Genomic DNA, 18,724 nt, shown 5'->3' on the forward strand with positions numbered 1-18,724 from the left:
TGTTCGCCACTGGCGTAACGGGGGCCCCTGCTGCCCCCATGTTGCGGAGAGCCCATGTTGCCCATGCCCAGTGGGGGGAGGCACTCAGCAGGACTTGCAGGGGGCCTCCACATCTTGAGTTACACCACCGGTAGTCGCCTGCATGCAATTTATTTGAAAGTTACCCCCAGGGAGTCTTACTCAGATGCAGGCAAGCAAACACACATGCGTTGCCGCAGGTTCATCTTCCTTGTTGCTTCCTGCCCACAGATGCACCGCGTGCCGCCTGCAAGCTTTGCCCGCTGCACTGGATCCCCCAGCAGGAAAAGTGCTACTATTTCTCAGACGAGAAGAAGAACTGGCCAGACGGGCAGAGGTTCTGTCAGAGGAGGAAGGCTGAAATGGTGTCGCTGGATGACTCGAGCAAAAAGGTGAGCGGTGGCACACAACAAGCACTGCCAAAGCCAACAGGTCTGGCTTTGCAAAGGTACAGGGTGAGATTTGTGTTAAACCCCACAGGACAAACAATGTTTACACTATATTTGCTAAGCCAAACCTCATTGCCTTTAAAGTAATTTTACTATAACGATCATTAGTGCTATGGACCCCTATAAACATCGAACAAATAGGGAAATAAAGTATAAGTCAGCATAAAGTGGAAGCGACATCAATGCATAAAGCTTCATGGAAAGAGAACAAGCTCTTTAAAGCAGCAACTTAAATGGTTGCACTGGCTTTCACAAAATGGCCGCCGCTGTAACACCAGGCTGCTCTCCTTATGCATGACGGAGCAGCAGGCACCAGGGAACGGCTCTAATATATAGAGACGACCTAAATAACTGAATGGGAAACCCCCTTTGGCAATGCTACTGCTTACGAAGATGCATTCCTCAGACGGCTGTCTTCTACGAGACTGAAGAATAAAGGACAGCTCTCATGCCCCATTTCTAATGTTTATGGTAGTCTATCGCCTCCCTCGCCCCCTACCCTCCTGTGGGCTTATAAGCCCTTCAAACAGTCTGTGGAAATGAATTAAGCAATGTGTTTGATAAACTTGAGGCAGAGCTTCACGCTCCTTTCCTGAATAACCTGCCCCTGCGCAAGTTACATTACATTACAAGACATCTCTAGCCGACCTAGAATATTTTGGGAGGATTATCAACCATGTTGGATTTTCTTTTAATTAAAGCGTTGGCACTTGGCATATTGCTAATCTGGTCACAAAGTGTTATGTATGTTTTAATACTATTCTTGAGGGCACTTTGCCTTGTTGCCTTGCTATTCATTTCTTTTTCATATAACCTATATTTAATTAGATGTTCTGCTTGTGAGCTGTAGCATATCCATTCCTCCCCTCTAAATCATGGGAAGCTCTTAGTGACCAACCTCTTGTCACAGGGGTGATTTATAAATCAAAGAGTTACTCGCGCTCTCCGTAGGGAAAATTGATCCAGGCGTTCCAAACGTTAGAACTCCATCTGTGTCCTTCTAGTAGCTTTTTCTTCACATGGAGGAGAACCTTCTCGGATCAGTCTGACCCGGTTGCTATTCTCATAGGATTCTCTTATGGATCCTCCCCCTAAAGATTCCTTGTGGGAATTCTCCACGTGCGTGCAACGATCCTGGGGAAGTAACTCATTCAGGCATGAGTGTTGGGAATCATTGCTTCCTCTCTCCCGTGCTCCATTCCCGAGGTACATGACGCAGAAATCCTGGCATACTATTAGCCTATGACGCAGAAATCCTGGCATACTATTAGCCTATGTCGCAGAAATCCTGGAATACTATTAGCCTATGACGCAGAAATCCTGGCACACTATTAGCCTATGACGTAGAAATCCTGGCATACTATTAGCCTATGACGCAGAAATCCTGGCACACTATTAGCCTATGATGCAGAAATCCTGGCATACTGTTAGCCTATGACGTAGAAATCCTGGCATACTATTAGCCTATGACGCAGAAATCCTGGCATACTATTAGCCTATGACGAAGAAATCCTGGCACACTATTAGCCTATGACGCAGAAATCCTGGCATACTATTAGCCTATGACGAAGAAATCCTGGCACACTATTAGCCTATGACGTAGAAATCCTGGCGTACTATTAGCCTATGACGAAGAAATCCTGGCACACTATTAGCCTATGACGCAGAAATCCTGGCGTACTATTAGCCTATGACGCAGAAATCCTGGCACACTATTAGCCTATGACGCAGAAATCCTGGCATACTATTAGCCTATGTCGCAGAAATCCTGGAATACTGTTAGCCTATGACGCAGAAATCCTGGCACACTATTAGCCTATGACGTAGAAATCCTGGCATACTATTAGCCTATGACGAAGAAATCCTGGCATACTATTAGCCTATGACGCAGAAATCCTGGCATACTATTAGCCTATGTCGCAGAAATCCTGGCATACTATTAGCCTATGACGCAGAAATCCTGGCATACTATTAGCCTATGTCGCAGAAATCCTGGAATACTATTAGCCTATGACGCAGAAATCCTGGCACACTATTAGCCTATGACGCAGAAATCCTGGCACACTATTAGCCTATGACGCAGAAATCCTGGCATACTGTTAGCCTATGACGTAGAAATCCTGGCATACTATTAGCCTATGACGCAGAAATCCTGGCATACTATTAGCCTATGACGAAGAAATCCTGGCACACTATTAGCCTATGATGCAGAAATCCTGGCATACTATTAGCCTATGACGAAGAAATCCTGGCACACTGTTAGCCTATGACGTAGAAATCCTGGCATACTATTAGCCTATGATGCAGAAATCCTGGCATACTGTTAGCCTATGACGCAGAAATCCTGGCACACTATTAGCCTATGATGCAGAAATCCTGGCATACTGTTAGCCTATGACGTAGAAATCCTGGCATACTATTAGCCTATGATGCAGAAATCCTGGCATACTGTTAGCCTATGACGCAGAAATCCTGGCACACTATTAGACTATGATGCAGAAATCCTGGCATACTGTTAGCCTATGACATAGAAATCCTGGCATACTATTAGCCTATGACGCAGAAATCCTGGCATACTATTAGCCTATGACGAAGAAATCCTGGCACACTATTAGCCTATGACGCAGAAATCCTGGCATACTATTAGCCTATGATGCAGAAATCCTGGCATACTGTTAGCCTATGACGTAGAAATCCTGGCATACTATTAGCCTATGACGCAGAAATCCTGGCATACTATTAGCCTATGATGAAGAAATCCTGGCACACTATTAGCCTATGACGCAGAAATCCTGGCACACTATTAGCCTATGATGCAGAAATCCTGGCACACTATTAGCCTATGACGCAGAAATCCTGGCACACTATTAGCCTATGACGCAGAAATCGTGGCACACTATTAGCCTATGTCGCAGAAATCCTGGCACACTATTAGCCTATGACGCATAAATCCTGGCACACTATTAGCCTATGACGAAGAAATCCTGGCATACTATTAGCCTATGACGAAGAAATCCTGGCATACTATTAGCCTATGACGCAGAAATCCTGGCATACTATTAGCCTATGTCGCAGAAATCCTGGCATACTATTAGCCTATGACGCAGAAATCCTGGCATACTATTAGCCTATGTCGCAGAAATCCTGGAATACTATTAGCCTATGACGCAGAAATCCTGGCACACTATTAGCCTATGACGCAGAAATCCTGGCACACTATTAGCCTATGTCGCAGAAATCCTGGAATACTATTAGCCTATGACGCAGAAATCCTGGCACACCATTAGCCTATGACGCAGAAATCGTGGCACACTATTAGCCTATGACGCAGAAATCGTGGCATACTATTAGCCTATGACGCAGAAATCGTGGCATACTATTAGCATACAATGCAGAAATCCTGGCACACTATTAGCCTATGATGCAGAAATCCTGGCACACTATTAGCCTATGATGCAGAAATCGTGGCATACTATTAGCCTATGACGAAGAAATCCTGGCACACTATTAGCCTATGACGCAGAAATCCTGGAATACTATTAGCCTATGACGCAGAAATCCTGGCACACTATTAGCCTATGACGCAGAAATCCTGGCACACTATTAGCCTATGTCGCAGAAATCCTGGAATACTATTAGCCTATGACGCAGAAATCCTGGCACACCATTAGCCTATGACGCAGAAATCGTGGCACACTATTAGCCTATGACGCAGAAATCGTGGCATACTATTAGCCTATGACGCAGAAATCGTGGCATACTATTAGCATACAATGCAGAAATCCTGGCACACTATTAGCCTATGACGCAGAAATCCTGGCATACTATTAGCCTATGTCGCAGAAATCCTGGAATACTATTAGCCTATGACGCAGAAATCCTGGCATACTATTAGCCTATGACGCAGAAATCCTGGCACACTATTAGCCTATGATGCAGAAATCCTGGCACACTATTAGCCTATGACGCAGAAATCGTGGCATACTATTAGCCTATGACGCAGAAATCGTGGCATACTATTAGCATACAATGCAGAAATCCTGGCACACTATTAGCCTATGATGCAGAAATACTGGCACACTATTAGCCTATGATGCAGAAATCCTGGCACACTATTAGCCTATGACGCAGAAATCCTGGCACACCATTAGCCTATGACGCAGAAATCGTGGCATACTATTAGCCTATGACGCAGAAATCCTGGAATACTATTAGCCTATGACGCAGAAATCCTGGCACACTATTAGCCTATGACGTAGAAATCCTGGCATACTATTAGCCTATGACGCAGAAATCCTGGCACACTATTAGCCTATGACGCAGAAATCCTGGCATACTATTAGCCTATGACGAAGAAATCCTGGCACACTATTAGCCTATGACGCAGAAATCCTGGCATACTATTAGCCTATGACGCAGAAATCCTTGCACACTATTAGCCTATGACGCAGAAATCATGGCATACTATTAGCCTATGACGCAGAAATCCTGGCACAGTATTAGCCTATGACGCAGAAATCCTGGCACACTATTAGCCTATGACGCAGAAATCCTGGCATACTGTTAGCCTATGACGCAGAAATCCTGGCACACTATTAGCCTATGACGCAGAAATCCTGGCGTACTATTAGCCTATGACGAAGAAATCCTGGCACACTATTAGCCTATGACGCAGAAATCCTGGCGTACTATTAGCCTATGACGCAGAAATCCTGGCATACTATTAGCCTATGACGAAGAAATCCTGGCACACTATTAGCCTATGACGCAGAAATCCTGGCACACTATTAGCCTATGATGCAGAAATCCTGGCACACTATTAGCCTATGACGCAGAAATCGTGGCATACTATTAGCCTATGACGCAGAAATCGTGGCATACTATTAGCATACAATGCAGAAATCCTGGCACACTATTAGCCTATGATGCAGAAATCCTGGCACACTGTTAGCCTATGATGCAGAAATCCTGGCACACTATTAGCCTATGACGCAGAAATCGTGGCATACTATTAGCATACAATGCAGAAATCCTGGCACACTATTAGCCTATGATGCAGAAATCCTGGCACACTATTAGCCTATGATGCAGAAATCCTGGCACACTATTAGCCTATGACGCAGAAATCCTGGCACACCATTAGCCTATGACGCAGAAATCCTGGCACACTATTAGCCTATGACGCAGAAATCGTGGCATACTATTAGCATACAATGCAGAAATCCTGGCACACTATTAGCCTATGATGCAGAAATCCTGGCACACTATTAGCCTATGACGCAGAAATCCTGGCACACTATTAGCCTATGACGCAGAAATCCTGGCATACTATTAGCCTATGACGAAGAAATCCTGGCACACTATTAGCCTATGACGCAGAAATCCTGGCACACTATTAGCCTATGACGTAGAAATCCTGGCATACTATTAGCCTATGACGCAGAAATCCTGGCACACTATTAGCCTATGACTCAGAAATCATGGCATACTATTAGCCTATGACGCAGAAATCGTGGCACACTATTAGCCTATGATGCAGAAATCGTGGCATACTATTAGCCTATGATGCAGAAATCCTGGCATACTATTAGCCTATGACGCAGAAATCCTGGCACACTATTAGCCTATGACGCAGAAATCCTGGCACACTATTAGCCTATGACGCAGAAATCCTGGCACACTATTAGCCTATGATGCAGAAATCCTGGCACACTATTAGCCTATGATGCAGAAATCGTGGCACACTATTAGCCTATGATGCAGAAATCCTGGCACACTATTAGCCTATGACGCAGAAATCCTGGCACACTATTAGCCTATGACGCAGAAATCCTGGCATACTATTAGCCTATGACGAAGAAATCCTGGCACACTATTAGCCTATGACGCAGAAATCCTGGCACACTATTAGCCTGTGACGCAGAAATCCTGGCATACTATTAGCCTATGACGAAGAAATCCTGGCACACTGTTAGCCTATGATGCAGAAATCCTGGCATACTGTTAGCCTATGACGCAGAAATCCTGGCACACTATTAGCCTATGACGCAGAAATCCTGGCACACTATTAGCCTATGACGCAGAAATCCTGGCATACTATTAGCCTATGACGCAGAAATCCTGGCATACTATTAGCCTATGACGAAGAAATCCTGGCACACTATTAGCCTATGACGCAGAAATCCTGGCACACTATTAGCCTGTGACGCAGAAATCCTGGCATACTATTAGCCTATGAGGAAGAAATCCTGGCACACTATTAGCCTATGACGCAGAAATCGTGGCATACTATTAGCCTATGACGAAGAAATACTGGCACACTATTAGCCTATGACGCAGAAATCCTGGCACACTATTAGCCTATGACGAAGAAATCCTGGCATACTATTAGCCTATGACGAAGAAATCCTGGCATACTATTAGCCTATGACGCAGAAATCCTGGCATACTATTAGCCTATGACGAAGAAATCCTGGCACACTATTAGCCTATGACGCAGAAATCCTGGCACACTATTAGCCTATGACGAAGAAATCCTGGCACACTATTAGCCTATGACGCAGAAATCCTGGCACACTATTAGCCTATGACGCAGAAATCGTGGCACACCATTAGCCTATGACGCAGAAATCGTGGCATACTATTAGCCTATGACGCAGAAATCGTGGCATACTATTAGCATACAATGCAGAAATCCTGGCATACTATTAGCCTATGACGTAGAAATCCTGGCACACTATTAGCCTATGATGCAGAAATCGTGGCATACTATTAGCCTATGACGCAGAAATCCTGGCACACTATTAGCCTATGACGCAGAAATCCTGGCATACTATTAGCCTATGACGCAGAAATCCTGGCACACTATTAGCCTATGACGCAGAAATCCTGGCACACTATTAGCCTATGACGTAGAAATCCTGGCATACTATTAGCCTATGACGCAGAAATCCTGGCACACTATTAGCCTATGACGCAGAAATCATGGCATACTATTAGCCTATGACGCAGAAATCCTGGCATACTATTAGCCTATGACGCAGAAATCGTGGCATACTATTAGCCTATGATGCAGAAATCGTGGCATACTATTAGCCTATGACGCAGAAATCCTGGCACACTATTAGCCTATGACGTAGAAATCCTGGAATACTATTAGCCTATGACGCAGAAATCCTGGCACACCATTAGCCTATGACGCAGAAATCGTGGCACACTATTAGCCTGTGACGCAGAAATCGTGGCACACTATTAGCCTATGTCGCAGAAATCCTGGCACACTATTAGCCTATGACGCAGAAATCCTGGCACACTATTAGCCTATGACGAAGAAATCCTGGCACACTATTAGCCTATGACGCAGAAATCCTGGCACACTATTAGCCTATGACGAAGAAATCCTGGCACACTATTAGCCTATGACACAGAAATCCTGGCACACTATTAGCCTATGACGCAGAAATCGTGGCACACCATTAGCCTATGACGCAGAAATCGTGGCATACTATTAGCCTATGACGCAGAAATCGTGGCATACTATTAGCATACAATGCAGAAATCCTGGCATACTATTAGCCTATGACGTAGAAATCCTGGCACACTATTAGCCTATGATGCAGAAATCGTGGCATACTATTAGCCTATGACGCAGAAATCCTGGCACACTATTAGCCTATGACGCAGAAATCCTGGCACACTATTAGCCTATGACGCAGAAATCCTGGCACACTATTAGCCTATGACGCAGAAATCCTGGCACACTATTAGCCTATGACGTAGAAATCCTGGCATACTATTAGCCTATGACGCAGAAATCCTGGCACACTATTAGCCTATGACGCAGAAATCATGGCATACTATTAGCCTATGACGCAGAAATCATGGCATACTATTAGCCTATGACGCAGAAATCCTGGCATACTATTAGCCTATGACGCAGAAATCGTGGCATACTATTAGCCTATGATGCAGAAATCGTGGCATACTATTAGCCTATGACGCAGAAATCCTGGCACACTATTAGCCTATGACGTAGAAATCCTGGCATACTATTAGCCTATGACGCAGAAATCCTGGCACACCATTAGCCTATGACGCAGAAATCGTGGCACACTATTAGCCTATGACGCAGAAATCATGGCATGCTATTAGCCTATGACGCAGAAATCCTGGCACACTATTAGCCTATGACGCAGAAATCCTGGCACACTATTAGCCTATGACGCAGAAATCCTGGCACACTATTAGCCTATGACGTAGAAATCCTGGCATACTATTAGCCTATGACGCAGAAATCCTGGCACACTATTAGCCTATGACGCAGAAATCATGGCATACTATTAGCCTATGACGCAGAAATCCTGGCATACTATTAGCCTATGACGCAGAAATCGTGGCATACTATTAGCCTATGATGCAGAAATCCTGGCACACCATTAGCCTATGACGCAGAAATCCTGGCACACCATTAGCCTATGATGCAGAAATCCTGGCACACTATTAGCCTATGATGCAGAAATCCTGGCACACTATTAGCCTATGATGCAGAAATCCTGGCACACTATTAGCCTATGACGCAGAAATCCTGGCACACTATTAGCCTATGACGCAGTAATCCTGGCACACTATTAGCCTATGACGAAGAAATCCTGGCACACTATTAGCCTATGATGCAGAAATCGTGGCATACTATTAGCCTATGACGCAGAAATCCTGGCACACTATTAGCCTATGACGTAGAAATCCTGGCATACTATTAGCCTATGACGCAGAAATCCTGGCACACCATTAGCCTATGACGCAGAAATCGTGGCACACTATTAGCCTATGACGCAGAAATCATGGCATGCTATTAGCCTATGACGCAGAAATCCTGGCACACTATTAGCCTATGACGCAGAAATCCTGGCACACTATTAGCCTATGACGCAGAAATCCTGGCACACTATTAGCCTATGACGCAGAAATCCTGGCACACTATTAGCCTATGACGTAGAAATCCTGGCATACTATTAGCCTATGACGCAGAAATCCTGGCACACTATTAGCCTATGACGCAGAAATCATGGCACACTATTAGCCTATGATGCAGAAATCCTGGCACACTATTAGCCTATGACGCAGAAATCCTGGCACACTATTAGCCTATGATGCAGAAATCCTGGCACACTATTAGCCTATGATGCAGAAATCCTGGCACACTATTAGCCTATGATGCAGAAATCGTGGCATACTATTAGCCTATGACGCAGAAATCCTGGCATACCATTAGCCTATGACGCAGAAATCATGGCACACTATTACCCTATGACGCAGAAATCGTGGCATACTGTTAGCCTATGAGGAAGAAATCCTGGCACACTATTAGCCTATGACGCAGAAATCCTGGCACACTATTAGCCTATGATGCAGAAATCATGGCACACTATTACCCTATGACGCAGAAATCGTGGCATACTGTTAGCCTATGAGGAAGAAATCCTGGCACACTATTAGCCTATGACGCAGAAATCCTGGCACACTATTAGCCTATGACGCAGAAATCCTGGCATACCATTAGCCTATGACGCAGAAATCATGGCACACTATTACCCTATGACGCAGAAATCCTGGCATACTATTAGCCTATGATGCAGAAATCGTGGCACACCATTAGCCTATGACGCAGAAATCCTGGCACACTATTAGCCTATGACGCAGAAATCCTGGCATACTATTAGCCTATGACGAAGAAATCCTGGCATACTATTAGCCTATGACGCAGAAATCCTGGCATACCATTAGCCTATGACGCAGAAATCGTGGCACACTATTAGCCTACAATGCAGAAATCATGGCATACTATTAGCCTATGACGTAGAAATCCTGGCATACTATTAGCCTATGTCGCAGAAATCCTGGAATACTATTAGCCTATGACGCAGAAATCCTGGCACACCATTAGCCTATGACGCAGAAATCCTGGCACACTATTAGCCTGTGACGCAGAAATCCTGGAATACTATTAGCCTATGACGCAGAAATCCTGGCACACCATTAGCCTATGACGCAGAAATCCTGGCACACTATTAGCCTGTGACGCAGAAATCCTGGCATACTATTAGCCTATGACGAAGAAATCCTGGCATACTATTAGCCTATGACGCAGAAATCATGGCATACTGTTAGCATACAATGCAGAAATCATGGCATGGCATGTAATGGCACTATTACATTTTTTTTATTGTTAATGCGATTATTTCGCAAAGAACTTTACACATAATGTAGCGTTATGTACCCATTCCATGGGCAACACCGGGGGTAACGGCCTGCGGCCCCAGTTAACGGCCCGAGCGAAGCGTTTGCCATTAACGTGGAACGGGTAGATAACGCCATTAGCACCCCGGGTTGCCAAAGCAGCAATCATGGGTGCTAAGAAAATTGGATTTTCCTTTGTTGAACGGAACGCCGCACCCGTCCTGTTTAATAAAGGAAAATCCTTGACAAAGATGGGGGCGATGGAAAGGGAACTGGTGCAACTTACGGAGCCCCTCTTCTCTTTCCATAGCAGCCTTGGGACGCTTAGAGGAAGGAGCTGCTGCAGCGAAATATGCTAAGTGGGGGGGGGAGGGAATTAAATAAAAAGGACTGGGGGTGGGGGAAGATGGCGGCGGGGGATCCAGCCATCAGGCGGCTTGGAACGCTGGCTTATGCCGGCGGTTCAAGCCTGTGGTCCTAGCTACCTGATTGGGTGGCTCACCCCACCGAGTGCTAATAATCAATATTCATTAAATCACAAATACAAAACAGGCATAAAATCTCAAGATCTCAGAATTCACAATTCCAACAATACTAACCACATAATCACTCAATAACACTATTACGTCTGCCTCTAACTGCACCACCCAACACTCCAGTTCTTGGCCAAATACGATTAGAAACTGTACGGAAGCTCCAGACTTCCGCTTATTATTTATTTATTTATTTATGGGCAGTAAAGGGGAAGGCGAGGTTCGGTCTCCAGCCGGGTGATAAATGCAATAGTAGTCCAGGGGCTGTGCTTCCCATCTTGTGAGACTGTAATAGGACAAGCACTTTCTGGACAAGGAGGGCTGATAGACTTAACTGTGCGCTGGGATAAGAGGTTTCACTGAGGGCAATCCTGGTTATGAGGTATTGATGAGAGCTCTGAGAGCTTTCCTTGGGGGTAGAGGGCATGGTTGGGTAGGGTGGACCTGCCACCTAAATGAGTACTCGAAAACCATTCCGAAGCTTAGTGTGGAAGCACGGAGAGCGGAGCTGGATGAACCAGGGGACTATGAAACTGGGGGGAAAACAACTTTTACTAATGGAATTGGGTAAAGCTTATTACCCCAAAAGCAAAAGTCTTAGGGGTGCTGCTTCATACCCCAGTTGCGATCACACCCTTTTTAATTTTGGCTGTTAGGGGGCGCACAAGCCCCACCAATAAGCTCAACTATTGCGTAGGAGTAGGAATGGGAGGAGCAACACATGGGTGTGGCTTGCTTATTTCCCCACGCATTGATTTCCCCTGTCCATGCTAATCCCACCCACTACCTGCCTCTTTCCCCCCAGAAGCATATCCTCCTGAGATCCTGTTGGGCTACCTCTATTAAGCAGTAACACCAAATCTTCGCCAGCCACTATTATTGTTAAGTAGTGTGTGAAGAGTTGATGGCTTAATCGCAGCTGTAAATGGCCTACCAGTGTAAAAAAATATCTTAACCAAGTGTGTCTTCAGCCACTAGATGTATATTTGCTGCCTGCACGTGCACTGAAGTCACATAGCCAACAATTCTGACATTGTATAAGTATTAGATAGCCACTACTATCATATGCCCAGATAATCACACCGTGTCGAGCTGCTGCAATTTTATGGCCTGGAAGGAGCATTATTGCACTTCCTGAAAACTGCCCACCTTATGCCCATACATATGCCAACACTGTTGGCTTTGCCAATGCTTGCTATACTTATCATTTCCGTCTTTTCCCTTCTCCTCTTTTCTCTGCAGCCCTCCCTCCTCTCCATCACCCCCAAACTATCTGCTGTTGAGGCAACCATTAAAACAGCGGGAGCACAAGCTCCCCCCTTCTACATATCAAGGTAGTATATGAACATACCTTTCACATGTTTCCTACGTAATCTCTAGCACTCAACATGATCCCCACATGTCTGAATAGCACCCTGAAAACTAACATGTTAAGCCACGTTGTCTCCTCTGTCTAGCTCCTAGAACTCGAGGAGAAACGTGGCTTATCTCATGCTCAGACCCTCATTATGCTGAAAGCGAACTCAAAGATCAGATGCAAAGGTGAAATTGACAAACATGTCAGTGCTTAACTTCCCACCAATGATATGAATCCCGGATTCTTGGAGATTGCAACTAAATGCCAGGTGCCTGGACTCTGGGGAACTGCTGTAGAGGTCCCCACGTGACTTTAATGAAGAAAACAAAGGGGGCATCAATGGGTCCCCCATGTACTGCCCAATGAAGCACACAGTGGACAATATACTATCGATAATCCATGCGTTGTATGTTACCATCAGTAGCTCACAGAAACAGTCCGTGCACGTAGCATGTGGAGGTGTGAGTGCGACATCACCGCTTGCATCCCTGGGTACAGCTAGTGTGTGTGATTGACAGGCTGACATGGGTGGAGCTGTTAGAGGGTCAGCTTGGCGCTAGGTCACGTGATTAGCCTGACCTATCCCAGGTGCAGGGGATGGCCCTTAGGGAGCGAGAGAGAGGATACAGGGCCAGGCCTGTTCCCCATGAAGTGGATAGGCAGAGCATTGGACCAGAAAGCAGCCGGGACACTCCTGCGTAACCCTGGGGGGCGAGCGAGGGGTGCTGAGGATTAGAAACCACCACAGCTGGGAGTCAGGAGGAGAGGCACACTTAAATTGGGTGGAGGTGGAACCAGGGGGCAAAGACCAGCAAGTCAGGAGTGAAACAGAGCAATTATAACCAAATTTAACTCATCTGCACCTCTATAAAAGGGGGCAGCAAACTCCTCGTCTGGAAGGTGTGACTGTACTTGAACATTTAGTATATATTTTGTTATTAAAAGAAAGATGTCCTTTGAAGCAGAAATAAGGTACAGAGCATCTAGTTCCTGTAGACAGAGGCAGTCCCTGGGTGTGGTGCCTTTACAAGCTTCATTAGTAGTCTGGCTGAGGCGGGCCGGGTCATGAAGGGATAATACAGGAACACAGACCAGGGACTAGGACACAACACATAGACAGGCTGGCATGCAGAGCCTAGGACCAGTACTCACATAATTACAATGCGAGGGAGGCTTGGCAACAGCCCTGGTGATAATCCCATGGTGCCGCGTGAGCTTTCTGGTCGCTGTTCTCTTTATCCTGTTTTTTGGTGTTCACCAGGTAGCTTCAGGCTTTATCCCGGCACCCGCCCACTCACCTGGGGTTCCAGTATGACCAGGTAGCTTCAGGCTTTATCCCGGGACCCGGCCGCTCACCTGGGGTTGCAGTATGACCAGGTAGCATCAGGCTTTATACCGGCACCCGCCCGCTCACCCGGGGTTCCAGTATGACCAGGTAGCATCGGCTTTATCCCGGCACCCGCCCATTCACCCGGGTTTCCACTACACTATGACCAGGTAGCATCAGGCTTTATCTCGGCACCCGCCCACTCTCCCGGTGTTCAGGTATGACCGGGTAGTTTCAGGCTTTATCCTGGCACCCGCCCGCTAACCCGGGGTTCCAGTATGACCAGGTAGCTTCAGGCTTTATCCTGGCACCCGCCCGCTCACCCCGGGTTCCAGTATGACGAGGTAGCTTCAGGCTTTATCCCGGCACCCGCCCACTCACCCGGGGTTCCAGTATGACCAGGTAGCTCAGGCTTTATCCCAGCACCCGCCCGCTCACCAGGGGTTCCAGTATGACCAGGTAGCTTCAGGCTTTATCCCGGCACCCGCCCACTCACCCGGGGTTCCAGTATGACCAGGTAGCTTCAGGCTTTATCCCGGGACCCTCCTACTCACCCGGGGTTCCAGTATGACCAGGTAGCTTCGGGCTTTATCCCGGCACCCGCCCGCTCACCTGGGGTTGCAGTATGACCATGTAGCATCGGGCTTTATACCGGCACCAGTATGCTTCTGACTTTCTCCTAGGTTTCTGCTCCTCCTTCTCCGGCACCCGGCCCATGGCTGTGTCCTTCTTTCTAGCTCTGTGCTGTCGGTCGTGTGAAGGGTTGGGCAATCTGAGACAGTGTGGGTGCATCGTGGACACGTGTGGATGCAGCTACTTGGCTGCCTGGCCAGTGACCCTTGCAGTGGAGGCCCAGGTTTTGGGGGAAAACACCCAAACCTGATGTTATCAGACTCCATGTGCCGGTTCATGTGAGGGATTGGCAAAGCATTTAGTATGCCGGTTAGTCAGGGGACCCACTCTGTGGCGTTGTCACAGGTAAGGGTATTGTCGTTGTGGGTCTTTCATAGAGCACTGAGGTTGCTGAGTGGACCGCTGTGCATTGTTGCTGAAGCTGGAGTTATCGCCATGGCACTGGTCCGGGTAGCGTAGTGTGTTTGATCTGCCGGTCTCCTGTGCGGGTTGCTCTGCAGCACGGCTCCTCCGGGATCTCTCTCTCCCAGTCATGCTGCGCACTCTTTCTTCCGCTGCTAGGCATGCTGGATGCGGAATTCCATGGAACAAGAAAACGCCTGGCCAGCATTGCGCAGTACAGGAACGGGGCAAGAAAAGGTGGTACTCATTTCATTCAAGCTGACACAAGTAGAAGGGACAGTGGCAGGGGCCCTCCCAAGTCCCACACCCAACCTCTGGGGCAGGACTGGCTCTGGTGGACACCACGGTAGGCCTCCCACCCCAGCTGAGGGCGCTCCCGATCCCCTCTTGACAGAGTCAGATCCAATTAGCAGTGTCATTGTCACATCTAGGTCTCTGGCTCAGTGGACTAATGTACCCGCTACAGGGATCTGTGTTTGACCTCACAGTCCACTCAGCCCTCACATCTTTCTGAGGGTGATAAAATGAGTACCACTGAGTTGGGGAACAATCAATATCTGTCATCTGCCTATGCTGCCAGGCTGCCCCTATGGGGGAGAAGGTGTGCTCCACAAATTACACCGGTTACATTATAGCTTTTTTCTGCAACAGATGTTGTGAGATAAGCTAAGGAATGGTCCATCCCTGCACCAGCCATATGTGTCTGGCCATGTGCTTTCTTAGACATGGCGGTGTGGCTTCTCAGTTGCTCATTTTACGCTTCCACCAGATCACACTGCTGATTGGTGGTCAGTAGCAGTTAATTCTGCGTTCCTTTCAGTGCAGCGCTTGTACAAGTAGGTGTGGGCTTCTAGGCAACAATTGCATCCCTGTAGACAATGAAGAACTCATCCTCGAGTAGTAGCCTGGCGGCTACATGGGTAAACGTGTGAAGTGTTATCTATAAATTCAAAATTAATAATGTGATTTCCATAGCTACCTTTTATTGAAGTTTTGGAGGTAGCATGCCAAGGGACAGGTTTTAGTTGTGATCCTGAATCCTTTGTAGCAGCTTCTTTGATGATTGCACTGTTTTCTGGATTGGTAACGGCTTTACTCATGTCCCCTGATGTCCCACATCTCCTTATAGGGCTTTCTGTCATGCATCAAGGCACATCATTTGGGATATGAAAAAACAAGTGTTCTCCGTAAGCATCCTCCATTGCAGTACTTAGTTGCTTTGATTGGGGTTTCGTGTCCATCAAGTCTTTGGAAGCACTTACATCCATGTTTGAAAGGACACGCCGCTGTAATTTCGTCAGTGCTGCGCTTCGCGGAGAGACTCTTCCGGTGCCACGCGCATGGTCCTTTGAGTCTAGCTCCTTCTCGTTTCCATGCTGTTGGGGATCATGCTAGCGATTCTTATTGCCCTCCACATCAGGAACCAAGCCTCCCACTCAATCAATTTCCTTTATCTGCCCCAAGATTTTAGCATTCAGAGACCATGGTGTCCAGACCGTTTGGGACACAAAAACCTGGAGTGTGCGCTCCCACCCCCCAATCAGCATCTCAAGATCTGCCTCGCTGCATTTCATTTTTACACTTTTGATAAGAAATTCTACAAATTCTCTGAATTCTATTTCCAATATTACTGAACAAGATGGCCCAATCCTGTCATGAGAAATGTTTCCTTCAAAATTAGCCCTGGAGTCTGCAATGTGCATTTGGAAAACTGCACATGTGCGTGCCCACGCACACACATGAACTGGGCGTAGTGCAAGTTTGCATACAAATAATGTGACAATGCACACCGATTCCTTTGGTTAGTCCCCAATTCTTCCACTGCAAATTGCATCTGAAGTTTGCCTCTGAATTAATCACACACAATGCATAATTGCCTGCAGGCCGCAGCAGAACACAAACGGTATGCAATACTGGATGTGGACTGTGCATCATCACAAACTGAACCCAGAGGGCCCGATTCATGGAATTATTTGAGCGGAAAATTGGGGATTTGCGTGCCATTCTGCGCACAAAGCCCTGTTCGTCGATTCATGGAATGAACTGCTCTGGATATTTTGTGTGGATTTCCGGCATGCTCTGCGCGTCTCTGCGAGCAGCCGAGTGCCTTGTGTGAGAGACCACGCTGGGCTTGGGCGAGTCCTGTGCAGAGAGCGGAATTGTAGGCAGAACAAGGGAAATGGGGAACAATATGCCAAAATGTTAGCGTAACGAGGGACGGCACAGAGACAGTTCATCACATGCCAACAACTGTGCACAAGAAAAGGTATTCATGGATGTGACTGTGCAACCTCTTGCCAGAGAAATGTCCATGCAAATCCCTCAATCTCTCTGCCAGCCAAAAGCAGGCGAACAGACTTGCGCAAGGATTCTCAACTTTAGAGGCGAGTTTGCATGCCTCATTGAGGGGTGCATGCGAGCAGACAGGGTTCCGATCGTACTTAGGGGTGTGCGTACACAGCATAGCCAGGTGCGAGAACGGCTCACAGAGGTTCGCAAGCAGATTTCACAGAATAATACCCTAGTTACGATAAATCCTACACATGTTGTTGGGGTGAGGTTATAGTTGCGGTGGACCGTGCGCAGGGTCCCTGAGGTGCAGGCCTGCTTGCGGGGGGACTCCAGGGACTGCTTTCAGGGTGCATGTATGTGCGTCTGGAGAGCTCGCAAATGTAGTGGTTTCTGGCTGTTTTGTCTTTATGTGTGGGCGTGTTGTGGCTGTTCCGGGCGTGACTTGCAGATACGGTACATTTGAGTGAATAATTCCATGAATACGTGGTGCGTGCATTTTGACTTCTGCACGCCGGCTGGCGCAGGTTCGTTCTCGGCACACGGCCATTGCGGGAGTTATGTTCTATTTTCCATGAATCAGGCCCCTAGTCTGTAATACAGTTTGGGGTGGATGGCTTACTAAACCTGTGCCATACTGTTGAGCCAGCAACCCCTTCTTCTGAATAGGGCTTTGGTAAAAACTGGTCACAGGGGAATTTAGGAGTGTGTTGGTAGGAGGTTATATCCCACGCAAGGAAAGGAAATGGACAGGCCTCTGACAAGCTCATACCCAACTCGTGAAGCTTTGACAGTGGGGCCTTATGCTTGGCCGCCATCAGCTGTCTCTCCTCTCCTTAATTTCAAAGATTCTTGGACGAGGGGTCCTCCTATTTGAATCTGCATTGACATCCCCCAGCTCTCCAGGTCGGTTGTCCCCCTTTTTCTTCAGCTGGAGCAGTGTTACTGGCTCCCTTGCCCCCACACGCTGTGCTGAGCATCCACTCTTCTTGTGCTACTAGACTCGTCTGCAGCTTTTGACAGGGTAGATCCCCCTATTCTTTCTTCTACACTTCCTTCGCTCAGCATTTTAGGGGCTGTTCACAAATGGTTCCTCTCTTGAGTCTCTGGACGCTCTTATTCCCTTTGACGGGCTGGCCGCTCCTCTTCTGAACTAGCTCTGCAGGATGGCATTTGCCAGGGATCTGGTCTTGTCCCTCTGCTCTCTCTGTGCTTTCCCCAGTCGACTTGTATTACTTATTTTAACCTCCCTTATCACTTCTGTGCAGGTTCCTTCCTTCCTTCCTTCCTTCCTTCCTTCCTTCCTTCCTTCCTTCCTTCCTTCCTTCCTTCCTTCCTTCCTTCCTTCCTTCCTTCCTTCCTTCCTTCCTTCCTTCCTTCCTTCCTTCCTTCCTTCCTTCCTTCCTTCCTTCCTTCCTTCCTTCCTTCCTTCCTTCCTTCCTTCCTTCCTTCCTTCCTTCCTTCCTTCCTTCCTTCCTTC

General features: G+C 47.1%; 1 protein-coding gene across 1 annotated transcript in view; it reads left to right on the forward strand.

The window, feature by feature from the left end:
* The first annotated feature begins 251 nt into the window (after positions 1-251).
* Positions 252-18,724, forward strand: part of LOC138580147 (killer cell lectin-like receptor subfamily B member 1B allele A) — a 39,157-nt gene continuing 20,684 nt past the window's right edge. Inside the window, exon 1 of the mRNA XM_069650468.1 lies at positions 252-410. Coding sequence (XP_069506569.1) covers positions 381-410 — 30 coding nt within the window. The 5' untranslated portion in view covers positions 252-380. The remainder of the gene's footprint in view (positions 411-18,724) is intronic.

The sequence above is a fragment of the Ambystoma mexicanum genome, chromosome 3p, assembly GCF_040938575.1.
Source record: "Ambystoma mexicanum isolate Mex_15411 chromosome 3p, UKY_AmexF1_1, whole genome shotgun sequence".
Classification (NCBI taxonomy): Eukaryota; Metazoa; Chordata; class Amphibia; order Caudata; family Ambystomatidae; genus Ambystoma; species Ambystoma mexicanum.